Source organism: Kogia breviceps, chromosome 7 (assembly GCF_026419965.1).
Source record: "Kogia breviceps isolate mKogBre1 chromosome 7, mKogBre1 haplotype 1, whole genome shotgun sequence".
NCBI classification, from domain to species: Eukaryota; Metazoa; Chordata; class Mammalia; order Artiodactyla; family Physeteridae; genus Kogia; species Kogia breviceps.
The window spans coordinates 79,672,629-79,697,601 of record NC_081316.1 but is presented as its reverse complement, the minus strand read 5'-3'; the positions used below and the strand labels follow the sequence as shown (position 1 = coordinate 79,697,601).

Below are 24,973 nucleotides of genomic sequence, written 5' to 3'. Positions count from 1 at the left end.
CATACTATTTGATCTCTAAGCAGCCTTCTGCACTGCTGTCCACTCTTCCCCCTCAACGTATTTTCTTCCTTTGGCTGTTGTAGCACTATCTCAACTGGATTTCCTTCTATTTCATTGGCTCTTCCAGTTGTTTTGAGCAATAACAATGAACACAATCATCTACTGGAGAATTGCTAGTATCTCATTTTATTTTTCACATCAAACTGAGGCTAAGGATGGTATGTGATTGAGCCCAGATTTGGACATAAGTCTGTTTCCTGATAGAGCCCCACATTTAAACAACCATTCTACACTGTCTCATTTGGGGGCAGGGGGCAAGAGAGCTATTATTAGCAGCCGGAGGGATAAAGAGTTGGCTTATTAGGGAGAGGAGTGTGAGCTAAGGAGCAGCCGTAGTGCAGTGGCAGGAGCTCACATTGAAGGTAAGTTAGGTCCTTGGTTCATCATCCTCAGTCAGTGCCCAAGTAGCCACGAGGCTGCAATTCGCCTACATTACCATAAGGGGGCAGCATCAAGAAGCGACAGGCAGTGTCTGAGCACAGCGCTGGATCCCCTTGGATAGTGCGTCTGAGAGTGAGCCGGCGTATTCACCTCTGTGTGCTTTTAGCTGTGCGCCCACGACTCCATTCCAGTAGCTCCTTTCTTCCAGTGCAGGTCATCCCTCACCTCCACTGCATTACCCTTACCTCTAGTCTCCTAAGGTGGCCTTAGACTAGTAACAGAGTGCAGCCCCCCGGGGTAGGAGTCTGGGTTCAGATTTACTTGAGCGCCTGAGCGGAGCGGTGCTCCCAGGGAGCCTGGCGTAGTTCACTGTTCATCATCCCTCACGCTCCCTAGGGCCCCCAGGGAAGCTATATAAGGGCAGCTGCCTGGGGCGGAAGCATTGTTGGGGAGTGTGCCAGGCTTAGCCCAGGGTGGGGAGGAAAGGGGAGGGGAGCCTTGCCTGGGCCCTGGGAAGTTCGGGGAGACCCAGGCAGAGAGGGTGCATTACCTGAGGAAGCCTGGCCTTCGCTCAGACAGCCTTGTTGCTTGGAGACGTCTGCCAGCGGGCACTCTTCCTGATTACGTCTGGATCCCAGAGCTGGTTCAGTGACCTTCCCAAAGAGGAGTTTCTTCAAACCACTGTGCGGCTCATTCCAAACTTTGTCTATCCCTTGTGCCAGGAAGGACTCCCCATTTCCAGCTGCCCACGCTTCACTGAAAAAACAAGGCAAGGAGGATTAATTTAGCCGGGGAAAAATACTTGGGTGTGTGTGTGTGGTGGCGACTGGTAATGAAGAAACAAACTGAGAAGCTGGGCTGGAAAGTTACGTGGGAGCCACATTGGGAAGGGCTTTGAATGTAGACTGTGGAATTCCACCTCGATCTTGAAGGCTATGGGAGTCACCTGGAACTTGCTAAACAGGAGCCTGACATGTCCAGTTTTGCCATTTAGATAGCAGCCATGTAGAAGGTAGATTGAAGTGTCTGGGTTTGGAAGCAGGGAGGTGAGTTAGGAAGTTCTTTTCATAATCAGAGCAGAGTGGGTGATATAATGAATGAGGTTGGTAGGGAGGGAGGATGTGTTAAATAAAAGGAAAGGCACAATTGATTACTTGGAAAAACAAAATCACAGTGGATGAGGAAGAGCAGAGAAATCAAGATGGGGCTAGCTTCCCTGACCAGGATGACTCGGGTGCCCATTGGTACCATTCAGAGAGGTCCTGTTTGGGGCAAGATGAGTGTGAGGCCCTTAGACTATCCAAGTAGAGCTATGAAGAGGCGGCAGGTTATACGGGTTTGGATCTCAGGACAGAGACTTAGAACAGAGTGATCTGTGTAGAGAAAGGAAATTGAGCTTGGGGTGTTCTGTGCTCCCCAGGGAGGGTAGTGGAGGAAGGAGGATGTGCTTGTGGATACCACAGAGCACTGGTGACAACACAGACTGATTTTCTTTTCATGTCTCAGCTGTATCTGGTTTCCATGTCACAGCCCAGCCAAGCACAATCTGGGACTGACTCTCATGTGGGCCTTGAGAGATCCCAATGAAAGACTATATTCCATTCTTTGTTGGGGGCTGGAAATGATAGTCTTTCTTCACTCCTATCTCCCTACCTCCCAGAAGACCAGAAAGCTTTTCCCAAATTTTTCTGATTAAAAAAAAATCATCTGGAGAGAAAGGATTTATTGTTTTTTAACCAGATTTCTGGACCCTTCCCCAGGAAAATCTTATTCTCTGGGCCTGGAGTAGGACCTGGAGAGGTAGTGTTTTCAATAACCACTTCAGGTGATTCTATCAAAGAATTTTGAGAAATGGTACTCAGGCTGAAACACAAACCTATCTCTTGAAATCTAGGCTCAGACTGACCCCCTGCTTCCCATCCTGAAATCAGATTCCAGTGAGTCTTAAAGGCAACCACAGACTGAATCACCAACTCTGAACTCAGACAGACCCTAACCCTAACACGCACTAGAAAAGCTGGGATCTGGAAGGATCTGTGCGAGCCTGGCAGTTCTGTTGTGGAAGTGGCCAAGAGCAGTGTCTGTGGTCAGAAACATCAGCTCTGGGAATGAAGAACTGTTGCACATGTGTTCTGAGTGGGCTTCATGCACTGAGATTAATGGGGCCCCCAGGGAGGTATGTCTGTGAAGAACTAGAGCAGAAGCAGGCTGGAGTTCAGAATTACCAGAAGTACTTAGTCTTTGTTTGCTGCCCTCACTGTTTCAGTGTCCTTTCCTAATAAGTCCTTTTTCTCCTCTGAGCCATGACTGAGTGATGTTGCTCCTTTTCCCTTTCATAGAACCTGGAGTTGGGATGCAGAAACCTTGATTCTTGGTTCCTGCCATGGCCACACCAAATGGAACTCTGGTCTACCCAGCATGCTTCCTGCTGGTGGGCCTCCCTGGCCTGGGACCTAATGTCCACTTTTGGCTGGTTTTCCCACTGTGTTGTATGTAGGCCTTGGCCACCCTGGGCAACCTGGCCATTGTCCTCATCATCCGTGTGGAAAGGTGCCTGCATGAGCCCATGTACCTCTTCCTGGCCGTGCTTTCTAGCATTGACCTAGTCCTCTCCTCCGTTACTATGCCCAAGATGGCCAGCCTCTTCCTGAAGGGCGTCCGGGAGGTCGAGTTCAACGTCCGTGTGGCCCAGCTGTTCCTTATCCATGCTCTGTCAGCCATGGAGTCAGCTGTCCTGCTGGCCATGGCGTTCGACCACGTTGTGACCATCTGCCACCCACTGCGGCATGCTTCTGTGCTCACAGGGCCTACGGTCACCAAGATCTGACTAGCTGCTCTGACCAGAGGATTTGTATTCTTCTTCTCCCTGCCCTTCATCCTGAAGCAGGTGTCGTACTGCCAGATACACACTGTCACACATTCCTTCTGTCTGCCCCAAGATATTATGAAGCTGTCCTGTACTGACACCATGGTCAATGTGGTGTATAGGCTCTCCATCATCCTCGCGGTCATGGACGTCGACTCTCTCTTCCCTGGCTTCTCCTGTATCCTCGTTCTGAGGGCTGTGTTGGAGCTGTCCTCTCGGGGGGCAGCACTCAAGGCTTTCAACACCTGCATCTCCCATCTCTGTGCTGTGCTGGTCTTCTATGTGCCCCTCATCAGGCTCTTGGTGGTACACAGGCTGGGTGGCCCCACTTCCCTTCTCCGTGTGATTACGACTAATATCTATCTATCTACTACTACCACCCATGATTAACCCTATAGTCTATGGAGTCAAAACCAAGGAGATTCATTCATGGGTCCTCCATATATTCTTACAGGATGGCAGGGGAGCAGGATAACCTCTTCAGTGTCCTCAGTCTCTACCAAAGATGGCAGGATTGGGGTCCTGTTGAACATCTTGGTGATTGGTGGAACATCCAACCCATTGGGATGTCTGCTCCCAGTTACTTAAATAGACCTTGAATTTCTGTCTCCAGGAATGTGTCAATACAGAAGGACTTATGACAGTTTGGACAGGATATCCTGGTGAATGACCACCCTAGTCTCTCTGCTATGGTGGCCTTGCTGTATTCCTCTCTCCCAACTAGAAAATACACCCAATACTGACATGAGAAGGCTGTAAATGACATACCTTATGATTCATTCCAGTCTTGATACATGATTTTAATTATTTTGCTTCCATGTGTCTATGTCAGTGAATCTGTGTTACCTATAAAGCTTCTTTCTTGGACTCCAAAATGGTTACACAGCCATTTTTAGGGGTTAATGAAGGTATTTGGGTGATAGTAATTGGAGGGAGGGAGACGGTAGCAAGCAAAGAAACAGCTCACATGAAATGTTACTTTTCTGTATGCATGTGAGTGTATTTATGTGGAATCTGCCAATGTCAATGTCATCTATGTGGTTCTATTGGAGACTGTTTTTCTTTAAGGGCGATGTTTATCCTGGCTGTGAGTGTGTGTGTTTATGTGACTATATGTATTTTTAGTGTGTACATAGAACATGTGCCAGTTGTGTTTTGGTCTGTGTGATAGTTGTGTCCTAGTGTGTATACACTTCATAAATAATGTCTCTGTACATTTATTATGTTTATGTGGCCTCTGTTAGTTGGTATGTGACGTGTATCTATGTGAGAATGATGAACAATATCTTTATGTGTATCTGATGACAATGCTGCCTCTTTTTTCCTTCATATCTGTAATATGTAAATGTACAATGTAAAATGTTACATATTTGTAACAATGTGGAATATATAATATGCATGAGTGTGTGGAATGTGTAATGTTGGGATGCTGTGCCTTTTGGCATGTGTGGTGTTTATCTTTGGGTGTATATCTGTTGTGCATCGTATTTGTGATATGAAATCCATTTGTGTAATATATATGTCTTTAGTCATATGTAGGTGGAATATAATGTCTGAAGGATATGTGAAAAAAAAGATATGTGTACAAGGGGGTGTGTGTGTGTAAGCATTGTTTGTGATTATTGTGTTTTAGGGAGTATTTCCTTTGTGCACTGGCTATGGATTATATGACACAAGAGTGGGTATAACTTCTGTGTTCCTGGGCACTGATTGAAGAATGTGTGTATATATCAGGGTGGAGGTAGGAAATTGAAGTAATTTCCATATTTGGGAGCCATGACTCAAAGAGGCCCAGTTTCTTGGCTTGGGCTCAGCCTGGGATTATGTTTCAGTCTCTGGGACTGATAGGAAAGCACAGTGGTTATCTTCTCAATAGGCCGACCATGCCTTCTTCATCCTGACCACAAGGATTTCGGGTGCTTCTGTGACTTCTTCCCTTCTTTCCTCCCACCCTTCTGGAGGTACTGACCTCCCTAAATTGCTGGCCTTCAGTAGCAAATCACATATCTTCCCCTCTCCCTTGGCTTTCTTGCTAATCTACTAAACATGTTTTAAGTGTCCTTGATTGTAGGGAGTTTCTTTTAATCCCTTTGGGGAATCAGTGAACAAGGATGGGGGTTGGGTGTGAAGGAGAGCAATAGGAGACATTGTGAAGACTCTGTCACCACCCCCAGGGGTCTCTCCCTCCAGGTAGACTCACTTAACTTCCAGCTCTTGAAATTTGTTAGGTCAAAAACATTCACATTGAAGAATTATAGGTAGAAAACAATGTACGCTCATTTGAGGCAGAAGAAAGAATACTGAAGTATGACTTATAAGGTTAAAATGCTGGAAATATCATAAAGTGACATACTGTATAACCTCTCTGGATTTTGTTTCCTCTTCTATATAATGAGAAGCTACAATAGCAGTGATGTTGTAAAGCTTAAACCCTATGAACGTCCTTTGTAAACTTCAAAGTGTTGTAAATATGCAAGAAATGATCATATTCATGGTTGTCTCACTGTAAAGCTTTAGGAAACATTGTCCACACCATGGTCCACGTGAATGGTGCTCCCGTATTGTGCAGTGCACCACAAGTTTTGCCACATGTGGCTGTCCTGATTAAAACAACTCTTTGTCTCTTTTTTTTTTTTTTTTTTTTTTGCGGTACGCGGGCCTCTCACCGTCGTGGCGTCTCCCGTTGCGGAGCACAGGCTCCAGACGCGCAGGCTCAGCGGCCATGGCTCACGGGCCCAGCCGCTCTGCCGCATGTGGGATCCTCCCAGACCGGGGCACGAACCCGTGTCCCCCGCATCGGCAGGCGGACTCTCAACCACACTACGCCACCAGGGAAGCCCTCTTTGTCTCCTAATAAAGTGTTTTCACAAAGTTTCAAACAAGTTGACATTTATTTTCCTGTGCTGGTGTCTGATTTACAAACGATGTTCAAATTTACAAATGAAATTCAAAGACAGCACAACCTTGCCAAGAAATTCCTTTAGACATGGTAGATAACTGTATTAGGAAAAGAGACATTGTGGGGCTGGAATTAGATGCAATAGACGTTAGGGTCACTAGCTTTACTATTTGGGCAAGTTACTTAGCCTATTGCACCTCAGTAATTTTTGGAAACTCTAAGTGCTGTAAAAAGGAGATATAATGTAGCTCCTGTTGGGTGGTTGTGGGGATTAAATAGCATAATAGGTGTGAAAACACATGGAAAATAGAAAGTAATCAATACACATTGTTGGCAACGGTTTTAATAATAAAACTGTTAAAATGAGATATGTTTATTCCATTACAGGGAATTTTCAAAGTACAGCAGACTTCACCTTTCATAACGACCTGTTGTTTCAAGGCCAGGAGCTAGTCCCTCATCCAGGTTGCAGTATCACTGGCTTTAGATTAACTCATGGCCTTCTTTCTCAGGAGATCTTGGGAAATCTCTGTTCCTCCAGAATCTCTTTACTTGGATAACTGGGGGTGACTGGGGTAACTGTTGCTTGTTGGAAAAGTCGGCTAATTGCCAGACTAAATTAAGGGCTTCCCCTAGGCTCCCACAGAATCTGTGTTTCCCTCTGTCATAAAACTTAAAGCTTTGTGTTCCAACTGGATGTTTATCCCTCTGTCATAGAGCTTAAATAGTTTTATGATAGCTGTCTGTTTATCTTCCATCATAGAACTGAAATATCCATATACATAGTTGTTTGTCTCCCTTGAGGACAAGGACTAGTTAGTTTTCTTTGTCTCTGGGGCCTGACATATAATGTGCTCAATGGCTGTTTGGCTGGGACCCCTTGGAGAGAAGGAGAGGGTGAGTGAGTTCTGGTTTACCTACGAAAAATAAATTCACTTATCCCTCCCCAGCCCTCCCCTTCCCCGCCCCATCCACGCTTATCTCTTTTTCCTGTCTCTATAAATTATAGTCCTTAGTTTGACCTGTGCTACTTTATAAAATCAACAAAGTTCTTTCCCCACCCATTAATGATCAATTATGATCTAAAACCAACATTATACTGTAGATAATATTTGGTTAATTATTCCCCACTATGGAGGCAGGATCCTTCTGTATTCTCTACTCAACGCCCTGTGAATCTTGAAGTTTTCCAGTCTGGCTGGTGGAAACAGTCACTCTCCTTGGCCCTATGTGAACACTGGGTGGTGGTGCTACCTCTAATCTTTCCAGGTGGCTCTGTCCCAGCTTTAGATAGCTTGTTCACGTGCATGTGGGCTCAGTACTCAGCTGGAATCTTGCAGAGGGCCCTCTACATGTCTCTGGAGTTCTCTCTCTGTGTAGATCTCTCACCTCCAATACCTGGTCTTCAAATTCTAGCTAGCTGGAGCTTCCTGGACTCTCAGCTCCACGTCCCTAACTTCAGGTGTCCTCTGGATTCTGCCTGGGTTCTCCTTCCCTCGGCTGCAGTAGGGAACCTCTCTCAAGGCAGTAAGTTGGGGAAACCCCAGGTTCACCTTATTTGTTTCCCATGCTGCAGGGCTCATTGCCCTTCATTGCCTGATAGCCAGTATCTTGCAAACTATTGTTTTATGTATATTGTCCATTTTAGGTTCCTTCAGGTGGATGTTACTTCCTGTTCTTCTGTCTTGGCCAGAAGCAGAAGTCCTTAGGGTATCACTTTTTAAGTCTTCACACTGTCTAAGTCTACGGGAGGCTGAAGGAGGCAGCAGAGATGGCTCCAGGGTGATGGCAGTGAGTGTCAGGCTGCAGGTTGACAGGTACTTGGAGATCATGTGATCACTAGTTGTTTTTTAATCACTAGTTTTGATGCGGTCTGAGTTGGAATGGCCTGATTTGACATTTTCTAATTTTGCATAGTTTAAATCAGCATACCCTATGTTGTGCATTTAAACCTGTAGTTGTGAAGCTGATGAGTAAAACATAAGGAGAGACCAACTAAAATTTACTTTGCTTTATTAATAGACTTTTTGAAAAACATTTAAATATGTGAGGTATTTCGTTTCACATTCAAACTGTTCTCTAACTCTCTAAAATGTCCTCTCACTATTTTTGCCCTTAAGAGAAAAACAGATGGCATTAGTCTTATATGGTTGGGGCTGGAGGTAGGGGAGGGTTAAGGGAACCACATCCTCCTTCCTCAACAAGAAGTTCAGGAACACAAGGCCAGGGAGTGGAAGACAGAGGCATGATCCCCAGGGATCCCTGTTATGCGTTAGCTAGAGACAGTCCCCAGAGCCTGGGGGACAAAGAAGATGCAGCCCTAGAGCTCTGGGGAAAAGCAGGTGGGTCTATTGGGATCTAGGCCCAGCAAGGATCCAAGTAGGCACCACCAATGGAAAGAAGATCAGAGAAAGCTTCAGGAAGGCGATGAGTTGGCACTTAATCTTGGGGTCCCCCTGAAAGTATATCCTGCTTTTCCTCTGGCTGAGTTTGATAAGCCTGGTAAGAAACTTGGAGAAAGCTCCTCACAAAGGCCATGGCCACACACATGAGTCTCTTCTAGCCTTTCCTCACTCATTCACCTTGTCTAACTTCACATGGGAGCTGGCAGAAATATCCCAGCTGGTACAGGGCCTATCTGGGGAGGATCCTAGAGACCCCTCTACCCACTGCCCCTCCTTCCCCATACTCGAAGCATACCTTCCCAGAACACAAGAAGCCAAGAAGGACACCAGTCCCACAGTTGGCTGCAAGGGGTACCTGCTGATAGACCCTCTGGCAGCACCCTGCCCCCCAGCAGGGAGAAGCCAAAGGAGGGAGGAGGTATGACAGAATCAATAAGCCTGATGTGGGAGGCTAAGGAGGGGGCGGAGACAGAGAGGGCTGCTCTTCAGTGCAGGCTGCCAGACTGTTTCTGGAAGAGTCCTGGAGAAAAGGGCACACATTCCTCCAACGCAGTTGAGGTGAGTGCAGGAGACTGGGGGTGAGTCCGGGTGTGTGGGTTTCTTGCAGCTAGGAGTCCCTCATTAGACCTGCTGAGTGAATGAGAAACCAGGCCCGGAAGAACCAGAAGTCCAGGGGTAGGACTGGGGATGTAAAGGAGGCCCTTGACTCAAAGGACAGACAGACTTAGCAATTTCTATGTTCGTGTGGTGAAGGGAAGCATGGGTGGTGTTGGATGCTTCCTTTGCAGTTTTCAGGAAACTTTCTATTGATCGGTTTACTGGGATGCCCATCTAGAGCCTGGCAGGAATTGGCCTAAATGAAAGTGATGGGGGCAGAGAACAGATGGGGCTGGGACTGAGCTAGAGTTTGATTGGGGTTCAGTGTGAGAACACAGCCAGTCCCACTCAGGTCATTAGTGTGGTCAAAGCTCACTTTGTGATCAGGGGTCAGACTATAGCTCTGTTTGGGTTGTGGGCTCTGAATGGGGTCCAGGCTCATATTGTACTTTGCATCAGGAGTCAGGCTGTGGCTGAGATTGAGACTTAGCAATCTTCCCGGGCCTCTGATCCTGACCCAGTCTGTGTCTAGGATCAGGGTTCAGTCTTCAGCCCATTTAAAAAGTGGATTCTGTGTCCACACTGCGACTTCCCCCGCCTTGCACTCGCTTAACCTCCCACCCACCTCCTCCCGCTGAACCACTTGCAGCTTTTCAAACAGGGTGTGTTCTCTTTCTGGGTCTTTGCGTTCGCCAGAATGCACTTTTGAAAACAAATTAGATCAGGTCTATTGCTTAAATTCCCCCAAGTCACTCGGAATTAAATCAAAGTTCCTTGCCATGTCCTGCAAGCCCCTACACGATCTGGCCCCTGCCCTCCTCTCTGACCTCATCTCTTACAACTCTCCTGTGCTCTTGATACTTGGACCACCATGACCTTCTTCCTTCTGGGAACCCCCAAAGCAGAAGACCTTTTTCTCTTGCCTCCTCTGCCTGAAACACTCTTTGCCTCGATCTTAGAATGGCTGGTGTTTTCTCATCACCCAGCTCTCAGCTCATATATCACTGCTGCAGAGAGGCCTTCACTGACCCGCTGTCTCAAATAAGGGTGCCCCGCCTCTGTCCTTTTCTATCCATCACTCTGTCTTATCTTCAGTGCACTTATCTTTACCTGAAATGTTCTTGCTTATTTGTTTACCTTCTGTGCTTGAGCTCCATGAGAGCAGTGATCTTTTCTGTTTTATCCACTGTTTTATGTCCAGTTTGGGGCACATAGTAGGTGCTCAATGTGTTTTATCATCTCACTGAATGCTGCTGTTCCCATGCCCCCAATCCTGCCTGCTTAACTCTGACTGGCCCTGTAAGTCTTGGCTCAGATGTCACCTCCTCAGGGAAGCCCTCTGAGCCTGATAACTTGTTGAGCTATCGTCTGCTTTGTTCCCGAGGCTCTTGTGCTTACCCCTGTCCTAGCATTTATCACAACATGTTACGATAGCTGCATATTTATCTTAATGTCTCCCTACCACTGGAGGGCTGAACCATGACTTGTTTACTCTGTATTTCAGTATCTCCAGCGCTTAGCACGGAGTCTGGCATAGGCATTCAGTCAATAATTTTTGGAAAAAAAAAAAGAAATCAGTGTATCAATCAAAGTCCCAGATCAGGCTTTTCCACTGCAGGTAGGCAACACTCAGAGAAGCTCAGAAGGGCCCTGATAACTAGGTCAAACTTTGAAGGTGTGTGGGAATCTTATTGGCTCTGGTTCTACCTGGGAAATGGATCAGCAGGGCCCTGGACCCCTGGAGCTTGCCTGGGGGTGATTTTGGAGGGCCAGGATGACTTGAGTGAGGAGAGTGGGAATGGGAACCTCACACTGCTTTTTGTGAGTCAGAAATTGCAATCTCTCATCTTTCCAATCTCCTTGTGGCCAGGGCTTCCCTGGTGGCGCAGTGGTTGCAAGTCCGCCTGCCGATGCAGGGGACGCGGGTTCATGCCCTGGTCTGGGAAGATCCCACATGCCGCGGAGCGGCTGGGCCTGTGAGCCATGGCCGCTGAGCCTGCGCGTCCGGAGCCTGTGCTCCGCAACGGGAGAGGCCACGACAGTGAGAGGCCCGCGTAACGCAAAAAAAAAAAAAAAAAAATCTCCTTGTGGCCATTCTAAAAAGAATGGCCAAGGCCCTATAAGGGTTCATCTGCATTATCAAATCCAAACAAGGTATGAGGGACAAAAGATGCAGATGATTTGGGGTGGATATGATTCTGGGGCCAGCACCTTCGTGGAGTGTTAAGAGAAGGGCTCCCTCTCCACAAATTGAGTGATGAGCTCTGATCATCCTTGCCAGCCACAGCATCACCCCTGAGGTCTGCCTTCCCTCTCTGGGCCTGGGAGTAAGAGCCAGAGGTTCCCAGGTATTCCTGGGCTTCCCTCCAAGGACATTTTCTTCCAGGTATTCCCATAGAGGCTGGCAGGGGCAGCAGAGGCCCCTACCCCACTGCTCTAGGCATGGAACATTCTGTGTGTTTAGCCACTGAACCTGAGTGGGGAGAGCTGGTCAGGTGTCCTGAGTCTTAGAGAGGCCTTCTGGACCAAATTTTGGATTCTTTGGAGATTAACATTGAAATAATCCTTAAAAACCATTGCTTTTTTCAAAAGGAAACTGGGAAAGGGGCAGGGCAGTAGCTTGGCCTATTGGAAAGCACATGGATTTGATGCTGAGAGCTCTAACTAACCCTCAACATCCTCATCTGTCAAATGGGATTAATGTTACCTGCCTGACAGGTTGATGAGAGGCCTGTATTGTTTGAGAAGAAAGTACTCAGTAGGGGATAAACCTTTTTACTTTCCACTGTGGGCCCTTCCCAAGTCACAGCCAGAGGAGTTGGGGCTGAAAAGGGAAGAGCGCCCAAGTCCCAGTCCAGGAGGGTCCTCTTCACTGCCCTCTTGGTTTCCCTTCCAAGAGTCTAGCTGGGCCAGATGTTCTACTTACCAAGCCCTTCTTCTACCCTGCCTCTTGGGCAGATTTTGTTTGTTTTCAGAAGGTGCAACACAATTAAGGCCGGTTAAAGGGGAAAATGTACAGGTGTTGGAATTGAACAATCTAGGTCAAATATCTCTTTTACCAGTCGGCTACTAAACCCTGGGAATATTATCTCACTTCTTGGGGACTCAGTTTTTGCACCTATAATGTAGAAATGATACATAGAAGTCCTATTATACAGAATTGCTCCTGGATTAGATAATATTTATATAGTGTCTGGCATTTTGTAGGCATTCAGTGATTTCTGTTATAATCATAAAAACAATAGAATCAATGCTGGCAGTGATCTCATTGTTCTTATGGGTCTGTATCCCTGACTGCTTTTCCACACGTGTCTGAGATGGAAGGCATTCAGAGAGCTCTGGGAAAGAATGTGAGGCTGGGCTGGTATGGGGGCTGTGCGGGCACTGGGGGACAGAGTCCTAGAGGCTAGGGGAAAGGAATGGGGAGGATTGAAGGCCTCAATGTAGATTTCTACTCGGTATCACTGGAGGCTCCTGGTCCCCCATCCTCAAGAAAGGGCTAAGATGCTCTTCACAGTTCTCCAAGAAACTTCCCGAGACTTGCTAAAATAGTGTGCCTTTTCAGAGAAAATCTCAAGCACAGGGCTACTCCCTGGGGGTTAAGGCAGTGCAGGCTTTCTAAAAAAGAAAAAGACCCCCTTCTTTGTTTATTTTTCCTTGATTATGTTTTGTTTTCAAAATAGAGTGCTCTAGCTCCAGTTTCCTTCAGAGCTTCCAAATGTTATCTGAGTGTGCGCTATGGTTCTCATTGCTAACAGTTGCTCAGGCTGGCAGTCAGCTGGCAGGACTGTGGGAGACTAGGGTGCTTCAGGGCTGGACAGTCTGAAGGGTGATGCTTGGGTCCTCCAGTTGACTTCCCTCTCTATTCCTTCATTTCTCTCCTGCTGCCGCCTTCTGAGGTCCATCCTGATTTGACCTCCAGTGAGAACTGCCCACTTCATGCTGTGGAGGTGCCTCCCTTCCAGGCCAGCTGAATCTCAGTGCTTCAGCTTTGTGCTTCAGTGTTTCAGTATCTTCATCTCAGTGCTTAGTCTTTGCCATTGTGAGAGACTGGCTGCTAGTTAGTATGTGCGTGTGGATAAGTGTGTGCTTGAGGCGAAGCAAACAGTTAAGGTGACAGATGGAAGGGGGATAAAAAGTTTTTGGAAACTTCAGACATTTTCAGAGACCTTATTCCCCATTTTTATGGAAACATGAAAAAAATTGCTTTGTACACTGTGATGCTGTTTTATGACATCTTTTGACATTCCTGACCTCATTATTTTTGCAGCAACACAATGAGGTTATTAAAGTCCTCTGCGTTTACTTAGACCCGAGACTCTCATTTCTAGTCCCAGGGTTCTGCTCAGCACATCACTTTACCCTCCCAGGTAATAGGGTTGAATATGCCAACACATGATTCTTCTGCAGTATGCTTCCTAAGGCAGCACACTTTTATCCTGGGAATTGCCCAGCTTTACCTTGTCTGTCTATGTAAAATTTCTGGATGGTATTGATATCTGACCCTCTGGAGCACTAGAGCCTTTTTGCTAATGTCTCCAGTCAGGGATCCTAGGTCACCCCCTCCCTTGGGCACAGACTATGCCGCATGCCCACTTTACATTCATTTAGAGCCAAGGCTTTGCACTTGCCCTGTTCTCCATGTGCCTATTCTCATGCCCTCTGGCTCCCTGGGTAAGAAAGGTCTTTTCTGTTTGACTCTAAAGTTTCTTGTTCTGAACTTATGACCACCCTGCCCTAACCTTCCAAACAGTCTTCATTTCTTCTCAAAAATCTCTATAGTTCAGACAAATGGTAGTCTTTCTTACCCCCTTGGCTGTGCTACCCTTGTTAGACACTGATTGAGGAATTCTTCTTTTGATAAAACTCCTTTTAATTTTCAACAAACGTTAACTAAACACTAATTCATCAATATGGTAGGGTCCCTGACATTAAGGAATTAATAATTTAGTGGAAAATAAACATAGCAATAATTCCAGTTCAGGATGGTAAATGCATAAAAAGAGACCTAAACAAAGTTCTTTGGGAGTACAGAGCAGGAAACATTTAATCATGCCCAAGGGAAAGAGGCTTAGGAAAGTGCATAGGAAAGAGAGAGTAAACCAGGATGTGGAAGATAAGATTTTGCCCAGTGGGAACTTAAAGAGGGAAATCTGGGAGGACCATGACAAAGGGAAGAGAAGTAAAAAAGACAAGTAGACACAGAGGCATGGGATCAATGCTACATTTATGAAATGGCATGTATTCCAGTGTGCCTGGAGCATAGGGACAATGGTGAGGGGTGGTGAGAGAGAAACTAGGGCTGAATGCTGAAAGACAGAGCTTTGTCCCATCCTAGTAGTTTAGCCTTTATTCCAGAATTAATTTGGAACTTACAAAGGTATTTTTTAAACAATAAATGGTGACCTGATTTCATGTGGGTAGAAGATTATTGGAATTATGCTGATAACAAAGTTAACACTAGGGTCATGGCCATGAGAATCAGGGTATTTAGCTCATGTGTCTGTTTAGGCCACCTTAATAGAAAAAAAGAAACACTACAGGAACACAGTTAACAACAACAGATATAATTTTTTGCATATTTAAATTGTTCCAGGCATTGCGTTAAAAGCATTACACTCATCTCATTTAATCCTCACAACGACTTATATTAGGCAGTGACTGTTATCCTCATTTTACCAATAAAGAAACTGAGGCTTAGAAAGATTAAATGATTTGCCCTAGATCACACAGCTAACAAAGTTGTTGACTGGGATTTGAATCCAGGATCAATTTCAGAGCTCATACTCTTAACATTAAGCTCTACAATACTGCCTCTGGAAGACTTTGATCTTCAGACATGGAGAGTTTGATGTGCTTGAGAGACAACTCAGTGGACTCTTTTAGTGACTAGAACTATGAATCTGATCACAAAAGATAATTCAGGCCTTCCCAAGTAGATTTGGGAATCAATAGTTTATACGTAAATAATGGGTTTTACTGAAGGAGATGAGATGCCCCGGGGAGAGTATATGTAAAGACAAGAGATTTGAGGATAAAATTCTGAGAGCATTATCATTTAAAAGTATGCTTAAGGGTCAAGTGGAGGAGGCTGAAGACCCAGAAAGAACCAAGAACTAGTGATCAGAGAGAGATGAGGAGAAGCAGAGGAACAAGGAGAAGTTCTAAGAAGGAGGGAACAGATCACAGTGTCATATGTTACAGAGAGGTCAGTACAGAAGATTTAAGTGACACTGAAGAATTTGGCCTCTTAGCCTGAAGTTCTTGGTTAAGCATGGCTCCTTATATCTTCTCCCTCCAGTTGTTTAAATTAAACTCTGTCACTCTCTGTTCTAAAACTCACGCTCCCAGTGTTTTCTCCTTTGTGTCTGATCTGAGGGAACCTCTGGGTGACAGCTCAACAGTGGAACAAAGACCATCAACACATCCTGAGCCCAGTGAATGGTGTAAGCCTCTCCTGATGCTGCCCATGAGCTCTTCTGTGCATTCAGCTGTTGTCTGGTAGCCTGTGCAGAAGCCCCTACCCAAGTTGTCAAGTGCCAGATCTTAAGAACCTAACCCTTCTTTTTTTCTTACCAAGATAAAATTATCTTAAATATACCCTAGCAATAAGTGTCACTATTTTCATAATGGGAAGAGGAGACAGATATATATATATATATATATATATATATATGGAGAGAGAGAGAGAGAGAGAGAGAGAGAAAGAGAAAATACATACACATATATAGTGTGTATAAACACAATTATATAATCTAATAAATAGTAGGAGCATGTGAATATTTGTGAATGGAGGAAAGGAAAAAAGGGAGGAAGTTAGTTAACTCTGTAATTGTTTCAACAGAGAGATATGATCTGAGGAAACTCAAGTCTGACATTTTCCACCTCAGCAATCTCTACTTATATCCATCACTTTAATAGCCAGATTCAAGGATATTGGGACCCTGGTATAGGATTGATTGTTCCTCCAGTGCTTTTAATGCCATCATCTTTCAGGTTTAGTCCTCTGTGTCAGTCCCACTCTCTTAAGCCTGGTGGGTCCTCTAGAAACAGAGCTTGAGGTAGAAATTCTTGTTTAAAGGATATATTGTCATGAGAAGATGAGTGAGGGAAGTAGGATAGAGCAGGGAAAGAAAATTATGTGAGACTGTGGTCTTAGTTGGAGACCAGCTTCAGCTTTGGTTCCTCAAGAAGCTCTGAAGCAAACATTATATCACAGCTTTGGTCCCACCTGAAGACAAGGAGGCTGGCCTTTTGTATCTTTGTGTTAGGCACTCATTGACTTCTAGAAGTGCTCTGGTGGGGATAACATAACTCCCTGGGTGAAGTGCTTCTCATTTGATCAAGGAAAATTTTCTGCGGAAAGGGAGAACTCTGAGCCTTTAGTACTCAACACCCACTGCAAATGGGAGATAGATGCATTGGCTTGGTGAAGGGAATCTGAGTGGGACACCATTGGAATTCATTGCAGTCATTGTTCCTTTTATGATATAAACTGGGCAGTCTGAACAAGTGTAAGACTTTGGGTGGACATTTGGCCAAGAGTGAAATGTAGAGTTAGAGTTCAGGATGAAGTTAGTGTCTTTTTTAAAAAATTAAATTAAGGGTTATCATAATAAAATAGGTGTTATGAAGTTTTAAATAACAACTTGAGTTGTTAATAACTTAGGTTATTGTTAAAGTTAGGGTTAAGGCTAGAATTGGCGAGGTCATTAGGGTTAGTGATAAGGTTCGATTTCAGCATTAATCTATGTTACTAGAGTATTACTACATTGGACTGGGATTAGTCTTAAAGATAGTCTAATGATATAATTAGAATTACAGTGGGTATTAAGCATATGAGAGCATAAGGTAGGATAAGATAGAAGCAATGGGAATTTTCATCATCTATGTCTGATGTGTACTTAGTCAATAACCTATCGTTGGTGAACTAAAAGATTTAAAATGCTTAGAATTTTTACTTTAGTATTTCATTTGTTTTCAGAATTAACTTTAGAGGTGGGGTTAGTAAGAAAGACTGGATGAATGCTCATTTGGGCCTTGAGTTATGAAGGATAGTTAGGTTGAGTTTAGAATAGAATCAGAGTTTGGACAGGCAATGAAGTTAGAGCTCTGGTCAGAGAATAGGACATCAGGGTGGAGGAAAAGAAAAATGGCAGTGGAATTCTGGAGGATCTGACAATGGCTTATCTTTATATTCCAGCCTCTACCTGTCTGGCAGTGGTCACAGCTCAGATTCTTCACTATGGTGGATCCCAGTGGCAACGAATCCAGTGCCACATATTTCATTCTAATAGGCCTGCCAGGATTGGAAGAAGCTCAGTTCTGGTTGGCCTTTCCGTTGTGCTCCCTCTACTTTATCGCCGTGCTAGGTAACTTGACAATCATCTACATTGTGTGGACGGAGCATAGCCTACACGAACCCATGTATATCTTTCTTTGCATGCTTTCTGGCCTTGATGTCCTCATCTCCACCTCATCCATGCCCAAAATGATGGCCATCTTCTGGTTCAATTCCACTACCATACAGTTTGATGCTTGTCTGCTACAGATGTTTGCCATCCACTCCTTATCTGGCATGGAGTCCACGGTGCTGTTGGCCATGGCCTTTGACCGCTATGTGGCAATCTGCCACCCACTACGCCATGCCACCGTGCTAACATTGCCTCGTGTTACCAAGATCGGCATGGCTGCTGTGGTACGGGGTGTTGCACTTATGGCACCCCTGCCTTTCTTCATCAAACATCTGCCCTTCTGCCGCTCCAATATCCTTTCCCATTCCTACTGCCTACACCAAGATGTCATGAAGCTGGCCTGTGCTGACATCCGCGTCAATATCATCTATGGCCTCATTGTCATCATCTCTGCCATTGGCCTGGACTCACTTCTCATCTCCTTGTCATATCTGCTTATCCTCAAGACTGTGTTGGGCTTGACACATGAAACCCAGGCAAAGGCATTTGGTACTTGTGTCTCTCATGTGTGTGCTGTTTTCATATTCTATGTACCTTTCATTGGGTTGTCTATGGTGCACCGGTTTGACAAGCGGCATGACTCCCTCCTGCCTGTCATCATGGCCAACACCTATCTGCTTGTTCCTCCCGTGCTCAACCCGATTGTCTACGGAGTGAGGACAAAGGAGATCCGGCAGCGTATCCTTCGTCTTTTCCATGTGACCACCCACACTTCTGATCCCTAGGTGTCAGGAATCAAACTTCTTTTTCACGAGAAGTCCTTCAATTCAGATTTTAATATCAACATTTTGGAAGACAGTATTAGGAAAAAAATTCTTAATGAAAGCACAGCTGATCCTTCAAAGATGAAACTGATTGGAGAATCTCCATGTGAGTAGGGGCAGCAGAACTGTATACTCCCAGTCCTTATTTTTCAATATTATTTTACCCTTTAGTTCTTTGAGGTAGTTGTGGTTGAAGGATTATTACTTCCCACTTAACCATTCAGTCCAATTCTCAAGTCCAAAAAATTCGTATGGGCGCTTGCGCTGATAGTTTATAGCATTCTGAGATAAGGGTGATATTTCTAAAAGACATTTACCAAAGGCTTAAGCAAGGCAAAAATAAAATAAATACAAGAATATAATACAGTTAGATAATCTGTCTTAAAACCATGATTCCCTCTTCAGAATCCTCTACCGTTTTGGATCTTAGGAAAAGAGACTTACCTGGATTTCCCTCTTCAAAATGACCACAGAGAAAAAATAATTTATTTTCTTCTGAGTAGCAATCCTTAAGAAAAAATTGAAAGTAAATTCACAAATAGATTATATTTATCTACATTAATGAAAGATGATATACTGTATTCTGAGCATTTTCATAGACTGTGAAAATTTTTCCTTAATTTCCAATTTTCTTGTCAACTTTTTGATTTAGGCAGGAATATGATTAGTTACCCACATTGTACCAGTGGGGGAACTGATGTTCAATGAGATCATGCAGGCTCAAAAAAAAAATTGTCTTTTGATGCCCAATCCCATATTGTGAGGAGGGAATGTTAGACTAGTGGGATAGTGAGTTAGACATTCCGGAGTCTTGCATTTTCTAGGGGAGGTATTTAAGTTCCTTTCTCACTCATCCAGTATTGTATTTAGGAATTTCCTGTTAATGTTGCTGATGGCTTTAATCTCAATAGTTCCTGGCCTATTTGCCATTGTACTTCTGTAGAAGCAACAGGAATATGTTTGGGTAATTCCCAAACAGTGGCTAGTTTGGGAAATAGTATAATTAGCAGTAGGGACATTCACTGGATATCTGGAGAGACACTACATGGAGACATGCAGCTGAGAAAACCTAGAAGCTCATGGCAGAAAGAGCAGGGTTGGTTATGGGCCAGGGAGTCAAGAGCAGGAAGCATTGTGAGACTGAGTAGGGCCAGTGGCCTGAGTGGCTAGCCAGGAGGCAAGGCTAAGTCAAACATAGGTCCACAGAAAGTGAATAGAGTATATAAGTGAACACCATGTAGTCCCAGGGCTCGGAGCTACCCTTCAGGAAATGCCCACAGCATCAAAGCTCAGAGAACAAGACCATAGGAGAGCCCAATAAAGACTGCATCCCTGATAGCTGTACTTAGCATGAGTATGGTTCCAGAGGCTCACCCAGGAGCCCTACAAGACAAGCACTGCACTCCCAGAAGAAGCAGAATGGGAAGGAGGGGTGTGGGCACTATAGGAATACAGTAGGAATGAATGGGAGAGGAATGAGATCTCCATCCAAAAGAGAGGTACGTAAGTGTGAGAAGCAGGTAGTATAGTAGAGAGCATGGCACATGGCCGGCCAGACTTTTCCAGCTATAGCTAGTAGCACAGGACTACTTGGTACAGAGGATATGGAAAGAGCATATCTAATTTCTTGGACTGGAATCCAGAAGATGAGAATTGTGAGCAGCATGGAATCTGCTATGCCCAGGTGAGTGGTGGCCAGCAGAGCATGGGGCATAAACTAGAGTCAGTGCTGGCTTTGGTCACTTTGAACTGTTTGGAGGGTCATCCCAGTTCCTGATAGTGCCCTGACATTGAAATCGAAAGAAAGAAACAGAATGAAAGAGAGAAAAGAGAGAGAAAGAGACAGATTTTTTTCATATTAGGAAACCAGTAGATGATCACTGTAAACAAAAATCTTAGACACTCTGAAAATATAAAAGAAATAAAAATATAATAAAAACTCCAATAAACTTGTCACCTTAAAAAAATATTGTTAGCATTTTGGTGTTTATTCTTCAGGATTTTTAATAAGTGTTTGTGTACATGCTTCTGTATGCACATATGATGAATGTGTGTATCTGTATTATATTGTCTGAAATCCCATTGGAGACATAGATAGGTGGATAATAAAGAGATAAATCAGACAGATACATATATTTTTCTTTTCCTGGGGATGTTGCCACTATCTTAGATTTCAAAAAGAATTCCAAGTTTATGATAGTTTATATGCTCAGGATAAAGTTTCATGGTTTTGATCCTAAATGGATTAACCATTTGGTGAATGTAAATACAAACACACATACACACACACACATACACATCACGACCACCACCACCTTCTTGTGTTTCTCAATAAGTACTAAATGCCAGATACAGAGACAAAGCTATATCTGGTCATTTACTTCATAAATACTTACTGGGTCATCCAGAAGAGCCTGGAGTTAAGAACTAGCATAAGAGGAAAAGGCTGCCCCTTGTAGGAGATTTGGCTGGAAGTTAGGGTATGTTTAAAGACCTTCATCATATACATTTTACCTGAGCATCATTTTACCTTCCCCATTTCCTTTATTTGGATATTCTCATCTCTGGCCCCACCATCTCAGCTATTTGGACCTTTGTTGGGCCCTAGAGAAGTCTGCATAATATGAAATTTCAGTCTGTAAGTCCCTTACTCATTTTTTTTAAGATTTTACCTAGAAATGATTTGTAAACATGTCTTGTGTTCTCAATTCTGACTAACTATTTTCTAGTCAAGATACTCCTCTGGGGCTTCCCTGGTGGTGCAGTGGTTGAGAATCCGCCTGCGATGCAGGGGACACGGGTTCGTGCCCCGATCCGGGAAGATCCCACATGCCGCGGAGCGGCTGGGCCGGTGAGCCATGGCCGCTGAGCCAGCGCGTCCGGAGCCTGTGCCCCGCAATGGGAGAGACCACAGCAGTGAGAGGCCCGCGTACCGCAAAAAAAAAAAAAAAATACTCCTTTGTTGCTTAGACAATTGTCAAAACCTCCACACTGGTCTCCTTGCTTTAAACATCTTTTGCATCAGTCCTAAATCCTACATAGCTGATAGGAGTTTTTCCAAGCACAACTCTGATTAACTTCCCTGCTTAAAAATCATCAGAGATCTTTTATTACTTCCCATAAAAATTCGCACTTCTCAGAATGACAGTAGCCTCCTTTCCCCTTTTATACCTGTTCGCATCTTATTTTCCAGTATAATATCTCTAATTTTTCCACATACCATATTATTCAGCTACTTTACTTGGTGTCTCTCATTGATTTTATGTACTTTTAAAGCCTCTGTTTCGCTCTATTTCTGTTGTCTGATTTGATTTTTGCCATTTTTCTTTTTAGTAACACTTTTTTTTTTTTTTTTTTTTTTTTTTGCGGTACGCGGGCCTCTCACCGCCGTGGCCTCTCCCGTTGCGGAGCACAGGCTCCGGACGCGCAGGCTCAGCGGCCATGGCTCACGGGTCCAGCCTCTCTGTGGCATGTGGGATCTTCCCGGACCGGGGCACGAACCCGTGTCCCCCGCATCGGCAGGCGGACTCTCAACCACTGCGCCACCAGGGAAGCCCTTAGTAACACATTATTAAATGAAGCTGTTTATGATTTGTCAGGCCAAAGGAAGTATTCCTTCTTCAATGTTCCCAGACTTCCTGAAAGACCTTTAGAACTGGACCATTTCCAGTTCAGAAAGGTTTGAGTGAGACCTCTGAGTTGTATCTATTTAAGATAATCAGGTATCTTATATCACTCCTTTAATTACATTGAGATAAGACTCCCTTGGATGCAATAGACATACATGTGAAGAGTCATTGCCTTCTGCTATGTCTGGCCTTCTTCTTCTTCTTCTTCTTCTTTTTTTTTTGGCCTTCTTGACATAGGCAGATCTGAACTTGGGAAAGGATTATATTATAACATTGGTTTAGCCTTTCAGAGTTGATACTCATTGTTCATCTCTTAAACAAAGTACTTTCAAACTTCTTGTCCACTCCCCTGGCAACTCAGCTTTGCATCTTAGATTTGATCCAAAGGGAATGAAGCTGATGCAGAACTTGCCATTTCCCTTCCTAAGGGAGCCAACAAGGATGTAGGGCTTTTAACTCTAACAAAGTTGAAGAATGAGGATATGGATAGTCTGGAGCAGATCTGAAATGGGGTTATAGAAGAGGATGCAATTGTCAGTGTCAGACTTCATTATGGAATCTGTCAAGCAAGAGTGTCTCTTGGAGAAAAGGACTTTCCTGAGAGAGATTGCAAAAAGAGTTAGTGCTGAGGTGGGTGGTACCATATCACATGATCAACACATTTATTTATTCACTTGTTCAATAAAACTTTATGAAAAAATTAACAATGCCTTTTCCTTGTGTTTTTTCCCTAGATTTTCCTCTTTCTTAATTCATAATTTGCCTAGAAAAACTCTATATATTTTTTCAAGATGAAATAAAAACATTCTCCCCTTTATAGAGGTTTGTCCAATCTTCCCAGGACAGTTCTGGCAAGAAAGGATTTGCAGTCCCTAGTAATCTCTTGCACTGAACTTTATTATGGTACGTATAAGTCTACAGTCTAATTGTGTATTTACATGCCTTTATCCTGGCACAAGATTGTGAGTTTCTATAAAGAAATGACAATATTTAATATATTTCTCTGTCTTTAATCCTCAGCACTGCTTCTACTACAAAGTAAATGGTGAACATCCATTTGTATCGTGAAGAAGCCTGATGGTCTTCCCACTGTATTAGCCTAGACTAGAAATTTTCAGTGTTTGCTGAGGGTAGCAGGTTCCTATAAGGCTATAGAAAGTGTCCTTTATGGTACCCACACCCTGCGATATTTCATAATTACATCAGCCTTGGTCTTTCCCCCTCAGGACCCTGAGCATGGCCTCCCTGTTGGGCTTGGTCTTGACACTGTAGATGATGGGGTTGAGCACAGGGGGCACCAGCGGGTACACATAGGCAACAAGGGCATGTACAATGGGGGGCAGGTGCCTCCCAAAATGGTGGATCATGGACATGGTGATACCTGGAATAAAGAAGACAAAGATGGCCAGGATATGGGAGACACAGGTGTTGAGGGCCCAATGAGCTCCCTGGGAGAGGCCAGCCCCAGGGCCATGGGCAGGATGAGAGTGTAGGACAGGACAATGAGCAGGGAATCTATGCCCCCAGGGGACAGTACCACATAGAACCCATAGCATATATTGATGGTGATCTCATCGCAGGCTCTTCTCATCACATCAGGCTGGAAAAAGAATGAGTGAGACAGGACGTTATTGCCAGGGCAGAAGTTTTGCACAGGCTAGCACGGGTCACAATGGCCAGCCCCATCTTCATGATGACATTGTTTGTGAGGACAGCTGCATAGCGCAGGGGGTTGGAGATGGCCACAAAGTGGTCAAAAGACATGGCCAGGAGCACTGAGGACTCTACCATGGAGAAAGAGTGGAGGAAGAATATGTGGACCAAGCAGGCATTGAAGTCAATGAGCTAATGGTCAAACGAGAGCACAGCCAGCATGGTGGGCATTGTGGACAAGTTGAGGCCCACAACGGTGACCACCAGTATGGACAGGAATTAGTACATGGGCTGGTGTGGGTTGGGTGTCCTCCTCACAGCCAAGAGGATCAGGCAGTTTCCAGTGAGGGCTGGGCTGCTGTGTACATGGAGGAGAAGGGGATGGAGATCCAGCCATGAACAGCCTCCAGCCCTGGGATGCCAATCATCAGGAAAGCAGGTGGTTGGAAGAAGGAGATGTTGCCAAAGGACCAGGAAGGGAGCATCCTTGTGGGATAGATGAGGTCTCCAGAAGATGTGACCTCTTCAATCTGGGTATACACTTGGAAGATCCAGGATGATAGGAAAGAAAAATCTAGTATTGAATCCAAATTCTAAAAATCAATTCCATAACTGGTTGTACTATTCACCAATATGCTTAAAACCTAATAATGATAACAATTTAAATCTTCACTGACTCCCTATATTATATTCCATATACTATGCTAATGCATTTGCCTAGATTTTCTCATTTTATTATAAAAATCATACATTTCTTTTTAAGGCCGTTCCCTCTCATCCGTGGTATTGGGCCCTAAGAGTCATGTCACTATTACATAATTTTATCTATCCTGCAAAAGTTCATCATCCTTAACATTGAGCTCTGGTATGAGCTGATGAAATGAAATTTCTCTGCAGGAAACCACTGTTTCCTGTAGAGTTCAGAGTTAGAGTTCAGAGAAACTGGTCATTGTCTACTTGTTGGCCAAATTGAGGATGTGTTATTTCCATGTGCATAGGGAGAAAAGAAGAATACCTGTTTGGAGAGAGATAAGGATAATTGAATCAGATATGCAGAAAGAGGCAAAGCTGAGAGTTCCTGTAGTCCCATAGAGAGAGTGTCTGAAAGAGTGAGAAGCTGCTTTTCTTCCCCCACGGAGATGGCTTTTGCACTTCCTGAAACCAGGTCTTCCTAAGGTCACATGTTTTTCTTGCTCTTGACTTTTGTATGATACATTTTTGAGTATAATAAATTGATTGATTTGC

General features: G+C 44.4%; 1 protein-coding gene and 2 pseudogenes across 1 annotated transcript; 2 read left to right on the top strand and 1 right to left on the bottom strand.

Annotated features, from left to right (window-relative positions):
* The first annotated feature begins 2,794 nt into the window (after nt 1-2,794).
* On the top strand, nt 2,795-3,782 carry LOC131760340 (olfactory receptor 51D1-like; annotated as a pseudogene).
* Nucleotides 3,783-9,163: 5,381 nt separating this feature from the next.
* Nucleotides 9,164-20,244, top strand: OR51E1 (olfactory receptor family 51 subfamily E member 1). Its single transcript, XM_067039476.1, has 2 exons — nt 9,164-9,169; nt 17,412-20,244. The coding sequence occupies exon 2, from the start codon at nt 17,454-17,456 to the stop codon at nt 18,405-18,407; it is 954 nt and encodes a 317-aa protein (XP_066895577.1). The 5' UTR covers nt 9,164-9,169; nt 17,412-17,453; the 3' UTR covers nt 18,408-20,244.
* Nucleotides 20,245-23,277: 3,033 nt separating this feature from the next.
* LOC131759974 (olfactory receptor 51I2-like) lies at nt 23,278-24,263 on the bottom strand (annotated as a pseudogene).
* Nucleotides 24,264-24,973: the final 710 nt, after the last annotated feature.

Coding starts and splice junctions, on each gene's coding strand:
- OR51E1 (XM_067039476.1), top strand. CDS start 17,454: ATGGTGGATCCCAGTGGCAACGAATCCAGTGCCACATATTTCATTCTA.